This window comes from Delphinus delphis, chromosome 11 (assembly GCF_949987515.2).
Source record: "Delphinus delphis chromosome 11, mDelDel1.2, whole genome shotgun sequence".
Classification (NCBI taxonomy): Eukaryota; Metazoa; Chordata; class Mammalia; order Artiodactyla; family Delphinidae; genus Delphinus; species Delphinus delphis.
The window spans coordinates 51,303,841-51,323,038 of record NC_082693.1 but is presented as its reverse complement, the minus strand read 5'-3'; the positions used below and the strand labels follow the sequence as shown (position 1 = coordinate 51,323,038).

The 19,198-nt window shown below is 38.6% G+C and overlaps 1 protein-coding gene across 9 annotated transcripts in view; it reads right to left on the bottom strand.

The window, feature by feature from the left end:
* Positions 1-18,855, bottom strand: part of LEMD3 (LEM domain containing 3) — an 84,256-nt gene extending 65,401 nt beyond the window's left edge. For all 9 annotated transcript variants that reach the window (XR_009521222.1, XR_009521221.1, XR_009521220.1 and 6 more), the window contains exon 1: positions 17,282-18,855. Coding sequence is in view for 6 of the 9 variants with exons in the window: in XM_060025163.1 (XP_059881146.1) it covers positions 17,282-18,839 (1,558 nt within the window). In the remaining 3 variants the exon portion in view is untranslated. The remainder of the gene's footprint in view (positions 1-17,281) is intronic.
* Positions 18,856-19,198: the final 343 nt, after the last annotated feature.

The following is a 19,198-nucleotide window of genomic DNA, read 5'->3' as shown; positions in this document are numbered from 1 at the left end:
ATTAGGTAAAACAAATATAAGCAGTTACAACACATGGTAAACTAGGCTAAATGAAACGTTTTCGTTGGTTAAAATATATTATATGAAACCTTAAGAGTAAAACCCATGCTTCCACATGAACACAATGAACAGAAAGTACAACATATGCTGGAATCATCAGATTTTCACCTAATGTCTACTTCTAACTTCTACTTGTAGCAGAAAGAGACAATAGGAATAAATGTGTGTGAACAAATATTTAAGGGGGAAAAAAAAAAGCATGCACTTCCCCACAACTGTAACTCTGTTACAGTCAATAGGCATGTGCCCTAGACAAAGCCTGAGATGGGAGATGCGATATTGCCATTCCCTCAGCTGCTCTCAATTTCCATGTGGCTCTCATAACTAAGAATATTTCAAACACTGAGTATGATTCTAATGTTTAAAGATGTACTATGTTCCTTAGTGCTCCTTCAGGTACTAAAATGGTCTATTCTTACATTGATGGGGGGGGAACTGGCCTTCTTGAGAGATCACATGGCAGCCTCTAAATCTAGGGGACTTTTCAACAGCAGTTTTGAACACACAAATTTTCCTTTATGCTCTGATTTCAAAAATCTAACTTCATAGGACTACTATATACTAGAGCTGGAAATTTGAACCTGTCAGTAACAAAACAATTTTCTGAACCAAGTAAATAAAACTGATGCTCTCATACCCATCTAGTAAACATTCAAGGTATCTTAAGACTCCCATATTATGACTAATTTTAAGCTTATTTCCCCACATACCATCTCTTATTTGTTAAATTCTCTTCAACAAATATTTTTGAACAATCAAAAACCAGATGCTAAGGAATACAAAGATGAAAACTCATACTACCTTCCCCAGAGCAGCTGACAGTGCAGTGATTCTCACTATTTTGGAGGGTCAGAGACCCTTGAGAAATGGATAAATCTATGGACCCTATCCCCAGAAAAGTGAATACACTTTCAAAAATTTGCGTAAAATTTCAAGGAGTTACTGTTCACCTGGAGGCCATTTATGGCTTCTTTAAGATTCAGGGACCACTGAGGTTAAGAACTCCTGGTCTAGTAGAATGTAAGACTTTTTTGGGGGGTGGTGAAGATAATTCCAAAGGAAATCAAAAAACAAAGACAGGAGATGATACAGAATCATGTAAAGAGTATAGTACAGGGACAAAGATCCCATACCGGAAGTCAGATTATCGGTATTCAAACCTTGGTTCTACTACTTACTGACTTTAGACAAGTTTCTCCTAAACCTCAGTTTCCTCATCTAAAGGGAATGCTAATAATACCTGGCTCTTAAGATTGTTTTAAGAATTAAGTGAAATAATTGCATGCAAAATTTAGGACAGTGCCAAGACAGAGGCACACACACAAGTACAGACCCAGAGCCCCTTGAGTTGAATTGATTTCCTGAAGTCTTTACAGTCCTAGCCCACATATATCCTCAGAGTAAACCCTTAGTTTCTTAAGACTGTCTTTATGACCAAAAGAGCCCAACTAAAACATCATCTTTTCTCAAACGCCACTGCACAAAGTAGCTAGTGACTTCTAAAAGTGACTTCTAAAAGTCCTTTAAACTCTAAGATGATTGTATACGGCAAAAATGTTGACTTTATCTACTTTTATTTATTCAGTGTAACCTTCCTTCTTCCTTCCCCCAGAATAGAATTTATTAACAAAAATAGCCAAAAAAAAAAAAAAGTATGGCAACAACCCTGTAGTAAACTGGTAGAAAAAAAGTCTTGTAAATTAAAGCACAAGATAACATATTTATTTACATTCATATTATGTCTGCTCTAGTTAGCAAACTGACTTGCCAGAATTTTGATTTACTACTTTAAGCTGCTTTTTTTCCCAAATTGTACACCCTACTATAGGCTATTTAATCTTGCTTTTTAAACATCAAAATCCATACACCATGGAATTACAAAATCCATTACAAAATTTATTACCAAAAAAGAATTTTAAAGAAGATAGGAAGTGTTTGCTTAAAAAAATAAAATAAGCAATCTAAATCAACCCAACAGAATGTTGTATTCCTATTTTTTTTTAATGTATTTGGACTGATATTCTGCCTACAACAAAATCCAGGCAAGGACACTAAATCGCTCTAGTTTCTCTAATTTTCTAACTCAAATATTACAGAATTTTTTTAAAAGGTACTAAATATTTTCAAAGTAATTGGGTGATTATCCTTTTTCCTTCTTGAATGACACAGTATTAATATAATTTACAACTTTAATATATTAATTTCAACCTAGTATAATTTTTAAACTTTAAAACATAAATTAAATTTTTAAAATTTAAATAAAAATTTCCACTAAGTAATGCTTACTTCTGAAGTTAAGTCATTTAGATGAATGAAAAATATCTTTTCACACTGAAAGGCAGTGGGGTAAAATGGAAAAAAAAAACTCTCTGGAGCAAGGAATAATTGTTCCAAAATTTATGACTTGTGACCTTAGGCAAGTCACCCTCTCTGAGACTGTATCTAGCAAACTAACATAAAATGGGATGTTTTGTGACTATGCATACCAATATGGGGAGAAAAGAGATTAATAAATCTTAGCTATTTTTTTCTTTTCCAAATCTTTGCATGAAATTAAAAAATAGACGGCACTCAGTTTACAAAATAACACAATATACCACTACTCCATTCCTCATTCGTCTCTGCCATGGAGCTACTGGGAAGAAATGACAGAGTTCTCAGAAAATCTGTGAGTTAGAAAGAGATGAAATGGAAGTCCCCAAGGCAAGGCTCCCTGCCAAAACCCTTGTAATACCTGAATTTTACACTAAATGCCAAAAATTTCACTAATCAGAGAGAGAAGTTGGGTTAACAAAGATCTTGTATTTAAAGTGCAATCACCTCTGAGAAGATTAAAGGGTTTTTACCAGTTGACAGGTTGGTCAGTCAGTCATTTAAACATTACAACTGATTTCCCAACATTCACTATGATTGTCTTGAAAACAAATTCTAAAATATAACCAGTATATACAATTTCCTTATAGCATGCTTTAAGCAGTGTTTCTTCACTTTTTAAGTAAAAGGACTTCTTCATTTATATCAAGATGTTCAGATCCCCAAAGCAGTATTTTTACTATTCACATACTAAGAAAATACGACAAAATTCTACCAGGAATATATAATTTTTTTGTATTCTAATCATAGCAGTATTGATACGTAGTTGAAAAATAATAGAACAATATGAGAAGGGCAAATCATTTGTTAGGTCCTCAGACAATACCTTGTAATGGGTGGTGTTCCCAAATTGTTTTCAGCACATAAGTTGAGCACTATGGACCTAATTTCTAACTGAAAAATGTAGGCAACTCAACTAACTATACATATAAGGATGAAGGATGACTTAGGGAAGCTGGTTTAAGTTCTGATTCCATATTGGCTCAATCCTCACTAAAGATAATCACATTATCAAATTTTGTCATAAAATCACATCATTTTTATTATCAGAATTCTATAATATTGTGAATTAATTCAATCAAATGGATTTCTCTATCATTTAGCTAAAAGTATCTGAACTGAGAAAATAAAGAGTTCCAATTTGGTAAAAGGGGAAGAGGGAATGCGAGAGAGAAATGCAGTATAGAACGATGGTTAGGGGATGAGCTTTCAAATCATACTGCCACAGTTCAACCAACAGCATAACGCCACAACTCCCCTCTGATCTATAACCTTGGACAGAGTGATTAGCCTAATCTTCCATTACAGATTCTTCATTTATCAAATCATGTAAAAAATGCTTAAGACTTAAATGCTTAAGTGTAAACATTTATGTTTATACTTGCCAAGCACCCAGTAAGTGGACCTACTATTTATTATAGAGCATTATACTACATGAAATAAGTCAGACAGAGAAAGACAAATTCTGTACGATCCCACTTGTATGTGGAATCTAAAAAAAAAAAACAAACTTGTAGAAACAGAGCAGACTGGTGGCAGCCAGAGGTTGGGGGTAGGGAGGTGGGTGAAATGGGTGAAGGTGGTCAAAAGGTACAAATTTCCAGTTATAAGATGAATAAGTCCTGGGGATGTAATGTAAAGTGTGGTGACTATTTAACAATACTGTATTGTATAAATGAAAGCTGCTAAGAGAGTAGGTCTTAAAAGTTCTCATTACAAGAATATAACTATATATAGTGACAGATGTTAACTAAACTTATTGTGGTAATCATTTCACAAAACATACATATATCAAATCATTACGTAGTATACCTTAACTAACACAATGTTATATGTCAATTATATCTCAATTTTTTTAAAAAAAGAAAAAATTTGAAGTACTGAGCACTTAGATGTTTAACCAAGATCACAGTAGAACGCCAAGAAGCTTAGGCCAGCATAAGAACAGGAATTAAGAGACAGAAAAGTATAAGAAGAGAAAACATAAAAAGCCAAAAATAAACTTGCTTCCACCTAATCCAACTCCCACAGAACATGACCCACACTCTGAGGACCTAAAGCTTACACCAATACTATACTAGTACTAAGACAGGATATGTTTTTTTTAATTGAAGTATGGTTGCTATACAATATAAGCTACAGGTGTACAATACAGTGATTCACAATTTTTAAAGGTTATACTCCAGTTACAGTTATAAAACACTGGCTATGTTCCCTGTGTTGTACAATATATTTTTGTAGCTTATTTTATACATAATAGTTTGTACCTCTTAATCCTCCACCTCTACGTTGCCCCTCTTCCCTTTCCTCTCCATGGTAACCATTAGTTTGTTCACTATAACTGTGAGTCTGCTTTTTTCTTATATTCACTAGTTTGTTGTGTTTTTTAGAATCTACATATAAGTAATATCATAGAGTATTTGTCTTTCTCTGACTTATTTCACTTAGCATAATACCCTCCAAGTCCATTCATGTTGTTGCAAATGTCAAAATTTCATTACTGTTTATGGCTGAGTAGTATTCCATTGTATATATACATATATGCCACATCCTCTTTATCCATTTATCTGTTGATGGACCCTTAGGTTGCTTATCTTGGCAATTGTAAATAATGCTGCTGTGAACATTAGAGCGCATGTATCTTTTTGAATTAGTGTTTTTAAAATAGGATATGGTTTTAAATAGGCTTCTATGGGCTAGCCTGGGAACTTAGAAACAGTGTAGTTAGATATGTTCCAAGTTCAAACAACTATTTCACACATGATCTGGAAGACAACCATTCAAAAATTAAGGATTGTCCATTTTTTTTCTTTTAGAAGTAAACAGCTTGTCTTTGTAAGCAAACATTGTCTATGAATCTAAACGTAATTCAAAGAAATTACTCAAATTCATTAATGTTGCTAAGTATAAATCTATCATAAAATAACACCATGCAAAAGAACTGAGATAATTTTTATAATTCAAAGAGCATGATGAATAAGATCATCCCAAAATCTTTCTCAAAGTGAGGTACTGAAACCTTTAAAATTTTTTTTACTACAACAAAAGTTTTATTAGTCATCCTGTTTTCATTTTTCTCAATAGTTGCTGACTTTTCCCTTATCTCCCAAAAGAGTCATGTGCCAGAATCAAAAGGTCATCCCTCCCTCCTACATTTCTACTTTGAAGAGCTATACAAAGCAGTTTACAACAGGACATGATGAAAAGAATATAAAGGAATATTCCCAATTAGAAATATAAGTAAGAATTTAGGGGATACCTCTTCCACTTTAACCTAAAAATGCTCTGTATTTATATTTTAAAATAAGGACTAATTAAATCAAAAGTCACTGCAGTGAATCAAAAATAACTGAGCAGTGGAAGAACTAAATCTCATTCACCAACCTGCTTTAGGTAAGTGGCCATGCTTTAAAACAGTGCAATACAATGAAAAGGACAAGAATTTTGGGGTCAGACTTGGTTTTAAATCCCTGCTCTCCTACAGACTACCTGTTTGACCTTAGACCTTAAACAAATTAACATCTCTTATACATCACTGTATTTATAACATGAGAAGAGTAAAATCTGCATCATGGAGTTATTATAAAGATTAACTGAAAATATTATAGAGAACACAATGCAAGGCACATTGTAAGATTCAAAAATTAGTAGCTGTTAGATCTCATTAAACCAACAATATAACTCCATAACTCAGGGCAGTCTAGAGCTACGCTATCCTATATAGTAGCCACTAGCCACATGTGGCCATTGAGCACTTGAAATTTAGCTAGTCTGATTTGAGACAGGCTGTAGGTATAAAATAGAATGTTAATACAAAAAAAGAATGTAAAATATCTCAATAATTTTTAAACTGATTATGCTGAAATGATAATATTCTAGATTACCAGATTAAGTAAAATCTATTATTAAAGTTAACTTCACCTGTTTCTTTTTACATTTTAATATGGCTACTGGAAAAACTAAAATTACACATGTGGTTTATATTTCTATTAGCTCTGGTCTGAAACCACATCTTTTATCTAGGAGACTGAAGATCCTAATGTACTTTAAATTCCTTATAATTTAATTAGCATGATTTTAATGTTTATCTACTTCATTTTATTATTTCATCCCCCCAATTTCTTGATTACCCCCATTCAATCTATTGCCTATTCATGGGGACACACCTCACCTTCCCACTTTACCAATAACAGTCCTCATGGTATCTTACAAACTGGATGAAGAACAGCAACGTGACAGGCCATTCTTCTCTACCAGCTGCAAGTACTGTCTGTCCTTCAGATAATGTTAACAGAAGACTCATCCATATTCCTAAGAAATGTTTTTGTCTCAAATTCACTACTATATTTTGCATTAAAGCAATGTATCCCATCTCTGTCTTTCCTATCAGCAAGTCTACCTTCTAGCAGTCCAGGAGGCTAAAATCTAGTTTCAAATTGTGCTTCATAATCTATTACATTAATATAACTGCAAAGACAGAAAATTCTTTTTCAGCACCTAGAGATAAGGCACTAACTAGGTAATGTAAAAAGATGATTCCTTTTATCTGCTCAGACAACCTGAGAGAAAGTTTAAAAAAATACTGATAAGAACTATAAATTTAACCAACTCTTCCATTACTTATTAACATTACCGACAGGACATGTCATAGTGCTGAACACGTGCTGCTTAAATTAAACTACTATAGCTGGGAAATTCTAACTTACAGCATTAAAAATATATATTTATACATCACTTCTAATTTCTCCAAAGCATTTCCATAGACATTACCACATCAGTTCCCTACAAAAGTCACTGGCTGGAAGAGCTGATTTTACTATTCCCTCATTTGACAGATGCAAAAACCAAAGCCCAGAGGTCACAAGCGATTTACCTGCCCAAATAAAGTTAGTAGGTGAGAAAAGATACATAAGAATATCTACAGCTTCCCAGTGGCTAAGACTGTGGACCCTTAGTCAGATCATGGGTTCAAATGCTGGCTTTAAAACTTAGTAGCTGTGGGATCTTAAGACAAGTCACACCTAACCCTATTCCCTCTATATTTCAGTTTTCTCATGGAGATAATATTAATAGTTTCCCTCATGGAAATTAATATAAAGGTGCTCACACATAGAAAGTTCTCAATAAATGCCTTTATCATTTAAGGCTTTAGAATCTAAAAGAAGGGACATTTAAAGGTGACTTTCTTATATTAAAAAAACAAAGTAAGTCTTTTGTCATAAGCATAAGAACATTTCTAGAACATCTTAAACCACAATCATAAACATTTCAAATTGATAATATTTTCATTTTTGACAAATTCATTCTTCATGTCTCTTCCTTTTTTACTCTTAAATTACTTCTAAAATCCTGTAAGAAATGAAACTATTTCTTTTGTAGTAAACTTTATCATAGGGCATACCCAAATTTGCAGAAACTAATTTTTAAAGTCATGTTTCTGGAGTCACAATGGACAAGTCTGAAACAATGTTGCACAGTAACCAAATCTCAGTTTTGAAGGCTAGCTAGTGCATTTTAGGAAAAAGAAGAGAATGGGGGAGCTGGGAGGGGGAGGGAGGCAGTGTGCTGGGGAAAGAGTATCCCTCCTACAATTCTAAAAAGTATATACTCGTCTTCCGGTATCACATAGTAGGCACTCAATAAATAATTTATGAGTGAGTAAATGGATGAATGAACAGGAGAACTAAATCAAGCAAGAAAGCATTTGTGTTACTGTAGTAGGTGTCCTTCTAAACCCAGAAGTCATTACCAAAGTTAACCAAGGTTCTAAGCCATAGCCCAGGGACTGGAAGAAACAAATATTCTAAGATTTCCTCCTGCTAATTGATTTCAATGACCCTCTTTATATGTGTTTAAAAAATTATACCTAGGTTGAGATGTATACACTGATGTGTATGAAATGGATGACTAATAAGAAAAAATAAATAAAAAAATAAATGAACATTAAAAAAAATTATACCTAGGTGAATTCCTACAGAGCAAAAGCTTCCTTTATAAGTATAAAGTGCTTTCAGGAATTAGCCACAATCAGCAAATACCTTTTGTACATATATACACAAATAAAAGGGGTCTCTAACTGCAAAACAAAATTGATGTACTATGTGTTAAAATGCCCATTGCTCCTAAAGGATTTTCTTCCATTCATGTATATTCAGGACAGGAGACCAACTGTTGGTGTATACTTAATCACTTATCACTCAACTTGCAGTTTTGCACCCAGCCTTATTTTAACTTTTTTTTTTTTTTTTTTTTTGCGGTATGCGGGCCTCTCACTGTTGTGGCCTCTCCTGTTGCGGAGCACAGGCTCCAGACGTGCAGGCCCAGCGGCCATGGCTCACGGGCCCAGCCGCTCCGCGGCATGTGGGATCTTCCCAGACCAGGGCACGAACCTGTGTCCCCTGCATCGGCAGGCGGACTCTCAACCACTGCGCCACCAGGGAAGCCCCTGCATGTTCAACTCTTTTTTAAAAATTATTTTTGACAGTGATGCTAATAAAGAATATTAATTAGATCAAATTTTACGTATTTTTTTTAACTATCACTTGTGTGATTCAGGTTAAAACATGCATTATTAAAACAGCAAAATCCAAATATACTGCTACTGGTTCACTTTAAAATCTGTTAAAAATAAATTCTGAGTATGAAAGCCAAAATATAAAGTTATGAGAAAATAAAAAAATAAAGTTATGAGACAATACATGTTATAATTTCTACAATTAGTATTGTGCTGGATTCCCAAATTAAATAGTAGCAATTTTTAGTGTATAATAAATTAATAAAGGATTAGAATAAAGATATACCATTAGTAAAGAAGTTGCTTTTTCGTAAAGAAGTTACTACTACTTGCTTACCATATATTTTACAGATTTCCAAAAGTTTAAGGTATACTTCATTATTTATTTACTTAATTTTTGGCTGCGTCGGATCTTCATTGCTGCGCACAGGCTTTCTCTGGTTGCGGCGAGCAGGGGCTACTCTTTGTTGCAGTGCGCACACTTCTCACTGTGGTGGCTTCTCTTGTTGCGGCACATGGGCTCTAGGCTCGCGGGCTTCAGTACTTGCGGCATGTGGGCTCAGTAGTTGTGGCTCGTGGGCTCTAGAGCACAGGCTCAGTAGTTGTGGCACACGGGCTTAGTTGCTCCGCAGCATGTGGGATCTTCCCAGACCAGGGCTCAAACCCATGTCCCCTGCATTGGCAGGAGGATTCTTAACCACTGCGCCACCAGGGAAGTCCAAGGTATACTTCATTTTTATACTCTTATAATCTAAATATCTCTTTGCACTGATGTTATAACCTCTTTGCTCTGAGGTTCCTTTTATTTATATAAAATATTTTTCAGATAGGTAAATATACAGAATGATTAGTGAGTGAGGAGAAGCTATTTTAAAACTTCATAACTCTACTGAGGAATCATAAAAATATCTAATTTTTTAAAACATCCCTGAAATTACAGAATGCTTCATTCCCATTGAAACAAATATACGCATAGGGAAAATACATTCAAAGCTTTTTTAAAAGGTGCAAAAAAAGGGAGAACAAATGTACTAAAAGATTTTTACATCTTGAAAATGAACAATGGAAAACCTAAGTTTTAAAGTGGTAACAGGGGACTCTCCTGGTGGTCCAGTGGTTAAGACTCTGTGCTTCCAACGCAGGGGGTGTGGGTTCGATCCCTGGTCAGGGAACACCACGTGGCCAAAAAAAATAAAAATAAAATAATTTTTAAATTTTTTTTTTAAAAAGTGGTAATGCAAATCAGAGGACCACTATCCCCACCAGTTTTGAGACTATGCAAATCTTTTAAAAATTAGAAATAGTATCATATGCCTTATAGTTTTACATATTATATAATTTGTATTATATTATAGCAGACTGCCCTCCTCATATATCAATGAATTAATTATTCTAAAACCTTATAGAAGGATAAACAGTTCCACATGATTCCTAATCGTCAAGTGAGTACAAATTTGTACTTTCTTGTACTAATGTTGTTAGGTTTCAAAGATTATCCTTGGCACTTCTAGGATTTCATGCATTAAGCAGCTTCACCCATCCATATCTTTCATAATTTCCTAGATAATAATAATAGTGGAGAACATATACAGAGCCCTTATGTACTTGCACATATTAAAAGGCAATCTAGCAGGGTGGTTAAGTGCCACTATCTGAGTCCAAATACTGCCTCTGCACTCATGACCCTAGGCAAGTTATGTAACTTCTCTGTGTCTCAGTTTCTTTACCTATAAAATGGGATAAATACCTGCCTCATGAAGATTACCTGACAATTATAATTGTTTAGGCTCAGTGCCTGGCACAAAGTGCTACATAAGGATTAGCTGCTGTTATTATTATTCCTACGTGTCATGTGCTGAGTCGAGTTCTTTACATGCATTATTTCATTTAATGCTCACTTAACTCTATTTTACAGATGAGAATATTGAGGTTTACAGGGGTTCAGCAACTTGCCTTTAATAAAAAAGCTAACAAGAGGAAGGGCCCAAATTCAAACCCAGGTTGCCTCTTTAATGATCCAAGCCCTGATATCTATGCCAATGTTTCAAACTAGGCTCCATGAATACACTCATAGGGAACTTACAAGTTTTCACTCTGATGATTTTTATTTCAAATTACGCTAGAGATGTTTCAGATGAAAGACATTTTTACATAGTAGATTTTAATTTCTCGAATCATCAGACTGGGATATGCAATCCCCTGGTATTCCCAGGAATATTCTCAGAGGTCTAAGAATTTTTTTGTTCTTACAAAGTAGTCAACTTCTCACTCAGCTTTCATTCTTCAAGAATGAGGGCAACAACTACTTTTCAAAATCCTTATGCCCATTTCATTACAATTCAAAGTTTTGACCTTTTGGCTAGTCTAACTACTTGAAAAAGTAAAACTGTAATTTTTAAAAAACTATGGTATCTTTTGCAGCACTCGGTCTTGTCTTTAAGAACAGAACACCCACACAAAAAGAAGAAACAAATATTAAAAAGGTATCTATTCCTTTAGTAAACAGTACTTTACTTTCACATTAAGCATCAGTCTCTCATCTTTAATCCAATTATATAATTACCATAGCCTACAGCATACTGCTACTTGAATAACTCAAAAAATAAGCCCCAAATAAACTCATTTTCTCTATGCTGCCTTCCCCGCAAAAAGATCCCTTTTCAACATCTCTAATTCCTGTCAATGGTATTACCGTTCTCTCAGTCATCCAGGCTCATGACCCTGTGGTCAAGAGAGAGAAATGAAAGAGCCTGTGCTCTTTTTCAGTGTACTCAATTCCTCCTGTAGAAACATTACCTCAAGGAGCTGTAATCTATCTGGCACAGTGGACATACACAATTATAAACATGAAATAAATGCTATGAAGGATGCATAAGATCTTCTTTGAGTAGAGAATCATGGGCCAAACTCTAGGGTAAACAGGATAGGGAGACAGAGAAGACATCCAGAGGTGAGACTTTTTTTTTTTTTTTAAGATGTTGGGGGTAATTAATTTTTGCTGTGTTGGGTCTTCGCTTCTGTGCGAGGGCTTTCTCTAGTTGTGGCAAGTGGGGTCCACTCTTCATCGCATTGCGCGGACCTCTCACTATTGCGGCCTCTCTTGCTGCGGAGCACAGGCTCCAGACGCGCAGGCTCAGTAGTTGTGGCTCACGGGCCTAGTTGCTCCACGGCATGTGGGATCCTCCCAGACCAGGGCTCGAACCCGTGTCCCCTGCATTAGCAGGCAGATTCTCAACCACTGCGCCACCAGGGAAGCCCCAGAGGTGAGACTTTTAAGAATGAATAGCAGTTAATAGAGAGAAAGAAACAACCTGCACATGCACAAAGGCACAAAAATCTCAGTGACATATTCAGTGAACACCAGGAAGTGTTCCAGAAAGTTCCAGTTTTCTAGAAAGTAAAGTGTGATAACAGGGACTGCTAAGAAATGAAGCTAGAAAGAGCAGGCATACTTAGATCATGAACAGTTTAGCCAAGGAGTTTACATTCTATCCAATGAGTAAGGGAAAGCCACTGAGTAATTTTAAGCATGAAGGAATTACTGCATTCTTATTTTAGAAATATTGCTCTGACACTGAAAAACAGACAGGAAGAGCTACAGCCGAGAAGCACGGACAACTGTTAGAAGACTGCTAAATCAGTTCAGGCAAAAGACTAGCCTAGAGCAGTGGGGAATGGAAAGAAATAGATTGAGTCAAAAGATAGGTAGCAGGTAAAACTACAGGATTTGGTAACAAGATAGACTGTGGTTTGAGGTTTGGTAGGAAGATGGTGGAAAGGAAGGAATCAAGGCAAATTCAAGGTTTTTAGCTTGAGCTCTGGGTGGATGGAACTGCCATTAACTAAAACAGGGAACAAAACAGGAGAAACAAGGTAAAAGTAAGTAAAGCTGATGAGTACAGATGGTGTTAGTACTTCTGGTACATCCAGTAGAAATTGTCTAATAAATGGTTAAGTCTAGAACCCAAGAGAGAAAAATTTAAGATGAAAATATAAAATTGGGAGGTATTAGCCAGTAGAGTGGATAAAACTGCCTAGGAAAACTGTACGAAAGGATAAGAGTTCCAGAGACCACCAATATTTAAAACACAGGCAGACAAATAAATGAAAAGTACAAGAGAGTGGTGATACGGAAGTTTGGAAAGGAGAGAGTTTCACGAAGAAGGGAATTGTCAATGTATTGAATGTATAAAAGAGGTGAAGAGAAGAACTTTAAAGTTTCTCTCGGTTGGCAATTGAGTAACTGGTGACAGAGAGGTTACAGAGGAATGGATGGTTAAAAAAAAAAAAGCTAAACTAGACAGGGGTTGAGTGAATGGCAGGGGAGGAAAGAGTAATCTTGACTGAGATGAGACTAAGAGCTAGAGAACAGACGGTTAAAGAACATTTTCAAGATGGCAGAGATTTTAGCATTTTTATAGGGCTAGAAAGGGACCAGTGAAATGTGAGATTTTTAAATTATGCCTTTGTACTTAAACTTACTATAAGAAAAGTTACCCATTATACAATACTAAGTGAAAAAAGAAATTGAAGAATATGTATAGTAGGCTGTTACTTAAAATAAAATTCAGACTCTGTTTTATGCCTTTCAAGTTACTATCATTACCTTGTGTTAGCAACTATCTGAAATTCTTATTTGTTTAGTTGCCTATCTTCCCCCCTAGAATGTAAGCTCCATGAGAAGAGAGATTTCATCTGCCTTGTTCTCCACATATTCCTGCTGCTTAAAATAGTGCTTGGCACATAGCAGGCACTCTACTGTTGAATGAAAATGTGTATGTGCACACACACATACATATATATGAATGCATGTATTTACATGAAAAGCATAAAGAAAGTTCTAATTTATTATTTGAACTTATTTATGCCAGGGGTGAGTGTGAGACTAGGAGGAGAGGTAAACAATACGGATTCATTTTTTGCTTCATAGATCTCTATTCAAATTTTCTACAAAAATCATGTCTTTTGTAACTGAAAAACAACTTTTAATAATGATCAGATGAGCCTAAGAAAGTTAATCTATTCTGCCTCTCTATTTTCTTTTGGTGGGTTGTCTTGATCTAATCTGACTGCAGGCTGATCCTTGAGCTGTTTTGGTAGGGCAGTTCAAAGTCAGAATTTTAAACCTTAGAGCTGGAAAGAACGTAGACATCATCTAAGCCAACTCCCTAGTTTTACAGATGAGAAAGCAGACACTCATAGTAATTTAATAAAAGGTAACTTAATTAATAAAATTAGGGTACTGATGAGAAGTTTTTAAAGAACAAATGATTAGGAACTATTTAAAAGGCTAATCTATTATATGCTATACATAATTTAAATGATAACTAATGAAAGCTTACTAAAGCTTATTCTCACATATAACCTACAATCTTCTGGTGAAATTATTACTCAAAGTAAAACTATTTCCTTAAGCACACTATTTGACCAATGAACCCTACAGTTAAGCACTGGCTAACCATTATAACATGACAAAGGATTCAGAATACACAAATATAGGGAGTGAAGTTATTCACCGTTAGGTGTGCAAACTAACTGAACTAACAGGCACTTCTTTCTACCAGGATACACAATAGGTCAAGTATATATTACATTTAAGGATTGATCACACTTTGACTCAAATGTCTGTATCAATGTCTACAATGTGTATTTAATAGAATTTAATAAAAATTAAATTTTGAATAGGTAAGTAATACATTACTAAGTATTTAGGGAAATGACTTAACTATTTCTCTTTACATATATACTGTAGTTTACCAGGAATACAACAAATTTTATCTAAACTTCTGAATATCACTTTGAACTTGTTTACAAACTATCTCATTTGATCCTCACAACAACCCCATAGACAGCAGAAATTATTAGTCCCATTTAATATATAAGAATGAGGCTCAGAAGTTAACTTGACTAAGGTCATTTTGACAAGTCCTAGGACCCAGATCCTCTACCTCTTAGCCACTGTTCTTTCCATCACCCAAGCTACCTCATATTTACCATTTATTAAAGGGCAAACCACTTTATAATTTCCTTCCTTCCACAATGGTGGAGGTGCGGAGGGCAGGTACCTAAGCCCTAGCAATCCTATCCCTTTCTATTCCATTTGAAAGTTTGGTACATAAGAAAATATTAGCCATTCATCTTAATAGTGACAAGAAAGATGTGACACGTCACCTTAGTTGAGAATTGTGCACATCAGTAATTCCTACCAAGTATTCAATTATTTCCTTAATTCTAATAAAAGTATCCTCTTATTTAGAAAGCTCTCTAGGGCTTCCCTGGTGGCGCAGTGGTTGAGAGTCCGCCTGCCGATGCAGGGGACACGGGTTCGTGCCCCGGTCCAGGAAGATGCCACATGCCGCGGGACGGCTGGGCCCGTGAGCCATGGCCACTGGGCCTGCGCGTCCGGAGCCTGTGCTCCACAACGGGAGAGGCCACAACAGTGAGAGGCCCGCGTACCGCAAAAAAAAAAAAAAAAAAAAAAAAAAAAAAAAAAGCTTCCTATTAGAAAGCTCTCTATAAACAATACCCAAAGTAGTATGGGCTTAATAGTTAAAAAAAATCTGAAACCAAATCTCAGTCCTATCACTCACTAGCTGCTCAACTGTGGGTACATTTCTTAACTTCGAGTCTCACTGTCCTCATCTCTAGAGTGACGATGACACCATCTACCTCTGTGAGTTGTTGAGCAGATTGAGTGATAATATGTGCAAAGCCTTTAGTTCTTAGAAAAGGGCCAGAACACACCAAGTTCTGTTGGAGAAACAAACATGCAGGAAGGCACTGCTCATGGGTAATGTCATTTATGTGAACTTTACTAGTATAACTCCTAGTGTGACCTTACTTCTTGTCTCTCTCCAATATCTGGGGCAGGATACAATATATCACTCTTGCTCCCAGGGTACCAATTTACAGTGCGTGCTGGATTTCAGCCCTCTTCTAAATCCTCTAGTTAAGGAATATCATAATCTATTATTTGACTACCTTAGAATTGGCCATACCAAACCAAAGCTTACACTATTTTCACTCCACTCTTTAAGTCTGCTAACTGCATCATTCACTATTTTGAAATAAAATAAGAGTAAGCCAATTTTATAAATACAAATCATGATACAGCGAGTTCATGTTGGGTGAAAAGGGCAGGAATTTTCAGGGGGCAGGGGGAGGGGAGAAGGACCTAACATTGAGAAATTATGTATTCAGCAGTCCATCATGCACTAAATTTACTTTCTCTCTTTTAATCTTCCCAGGCATTATTCTAATCAAGATTAGCATCGTTTTACAGATTTTGCAAGGGAAGCTTAAACCCTGGCTCACTCCCCCTCGCTCAAGGTACTATAACCTACAGGAAGGCTCTTGCTCAACTCAAGGCCTTTCCTCCTCCTCTTGTAATCTCTGCCCAGAATGCTCTCCTGTCTCCTACAAGGCCGTTGCCTTCTCCTGCTACAGGGCTCACTTCAAATAGTTCCTACTCTCTCTATCTCTAAAGTAGAATACACCAATTACTCCATCCTTCTTTCCTTCATAGAACACAAAGCCATCAGTATTCATCTTCTTCCTGTGTTGAAGGACAGCACAGATGATGCTGGCTTAATGAATGAGTGAACACACCTGCCTACAGACATTTAGCAAGTAAAAGGCAGGGCCTGGAGACCAATCCAGATTAACCTGACTGCAAACCCCTGCAGTTCCCTACCTCTATTTTTTTTCACTGGTGGAAGGGGAGGTGCTTTGGGCTGGGAAATCAATGTAGAGGTATGCCTTCCTACTTTCTATCTGTATTCATTCACTTTAAAGAAATTACAGAACCACCTACACATATACTTAATACTACAAACCATTTAACCAGAATTTCAAGAGATCTTACATTGCCTTTTAGAACCACAACTCAATTTGGGAAAACAAAAACAAACAAAAAACCCACTGCGTTTATGATGCCCCTAAACAATCAAAATACCTCCAAACTGTTGAGTAATTGGATTGGCAACTCCACATATGGTTATTTAAGGCCAAAAGAAAATTTAAGTCACACGTATAAATAAATGCATTTTACTACCAGACTTGCTTGTAATATTTTGTTCTTTTATAAGATGTTCTGAATTTCCCAACACTTCATACAGAAAAATCTTAAGACCAGCCATGGGATTATCATTCTTATCGTGGTAATCATGTTCTTTCTTAAAGAAAGATGATACGAATGCACTCCATCTGTTGTGTTTCACTATTAAACCATGTTCTTGCAGACAGAAGTCACCTCGGGTAAAACGCCCAGTGCGGTGAGAGCCGACCACTAACAACATTCCCTTTGTTGCCTTCCCCACGGGGTTTAATACTTACTGCTGAGTCCTCCATCCTCGGAGACTCCTGTCCCTCTCATTCCTAGGTAAGTCAGTCCCAATATGAGGAAAAATAGGCAGGCAGCAGTTAAGAGAAACATCGACAAGTAGTGGGCACTGAAACCCCCAGTTGGGGACACCTCCTCCCGTTTAAATTGCTGGAGAAGTTCCTCCTCAGGTTCGGAAAGCTTCGGTTTGTTATATGTGTTCTTCAGGTAGGTATGATTGGAGCCCGTATGATTGGAGTGATTGATCCTGAGTGAACCAGAGGCGGCCACCGCCGCACTGGGAGGGAGGCTGTTGGAAAAAATCCTGGGGGAGTCCACGCCGAAGGCCACACCGCCGATATGATTATTGGTTTTAAGAAGGGAGCCTGTGGACGAATCCAAGGTTGAGTCCACGTCCGCGAGCGGTGGCTGCAGGAGAGGGGCCAGTTTCTTAGCGTTAACGCGGTATCTAGGAATGGGGCTGGAGTCCGGGGGATCAAACCCTCCTCCCTGCTCCGCCGCCGCCGCCGCCGCCGCCGACGACTCTTCGACGTTTCGGCTCCTGTCTAGACTCCCAGCGGCCGCCGCCCTGTCATTCATCGCGATTCCTCCCCCTCCCTGAACTGAGGTCTCCAGTCGGCCACCGGCCGATTTCGCAGGCAGGGGAGAGAGAGGCTTACTATGGCCCCGCCTGGGCCGATGCCGGGAAAGGGAGTCGTCCTTCAATACCTGTCTGCTGGAGGCCACGTCGTCGTCCTCCTCTTCTTCCGAGTCCGAATAGTTCTCCCGGCAGCTGTAGGGGAGAAGCCGGCTGCCATTCACGGTCCGGCCGGACCACAGCGGCTCCTCGGCCTCCGGGTCCCTATCCTCGCCGTCCTCTCCCTCCTGCTCCCCGTCATCCGCCGCCCCATCTCTCCCCGACGGGCTCTGCAGCTCGGCAGCCGCCGGCCTCCTGGCCCCCCACCACGAGTGGGGCTTTCTCCGCTCGGCCGAGTTGCTGTTAGTCACCTCGCTGGAGGCCAGGGGCGCCGACGTCGGTTTGAGCCCGCGATACTGGAGCGGAGCCCGGTCTTTCCTCCCGCCGCCGCAGCCGCCGCCGCCGCCCCCGCCGCCGGCCTGGTCCCGGGGACTGGCCTCCACGTCCGACTCGTCCGAGCTGAAGCCCAGCAGTACTTTGCTGCCAGCCGTGGGGGCGGCCGAGGCGCCCCCGGGCCCTCCCAAGGGGCTCTCCGGGCCAGAAGCCGAGATCCGGCCCAAGCCTCCAGGAGTCCGTAAGTAGGAGAGGTCGCCTGAGACCTGCCGGACCCCCATCCCCACGGCCGCCGCCGCTGCTCCCGCGGCGGCGACCGTGGCGGTTGCCGTGTTATTGTTATTACTGTTCCGCGTCTTGGTGCTGCGGCCCCCGGACCGGTGCTGCTGCTGCTCTTCCTCTCGAAGCTTCTTCAGCTTCTTGAGGTAGACCGGGCGGGTGCTCTCCGTCACTGGGCCAGGAGACAGGCCGTAACGGCGGAGCTGAGAGAAAAGCTCCTCATCCGAGAGCTGTTGAGGCGCCGAAGCCGTTGCTGCCGCCATTTTCTCTCCAGGGTGTTTTACAAGCTCCGCGCTACCGGAAGTGACGCGCCGCCCTAGACCCTGAACTAGACCGGACTGCGTCGCCCTCCCAGCGCGACTGGCGCCTTGGCCAATGGGAGGCACGGGAGGAGCTCACCTGAGCGGGAAAGGGCCACCTGAGTCGCGCGCGGCAGAGAGTTCTGCGCTTTCACCTCGGGGTGCCAGCGCCTTCTTCCCCTTCCTTTCTGTCACCTTCTCCGGCTGTTCTCCGCCCTGCCCTTCCCAGCGCCTCTCCCGGGAACTGCCTCTTGCCAAACCACACCTTGACCTCTTCTTCCCAGGTTCCTGCCACCGGGCAGTAATATTGAAGGGAAAACTGA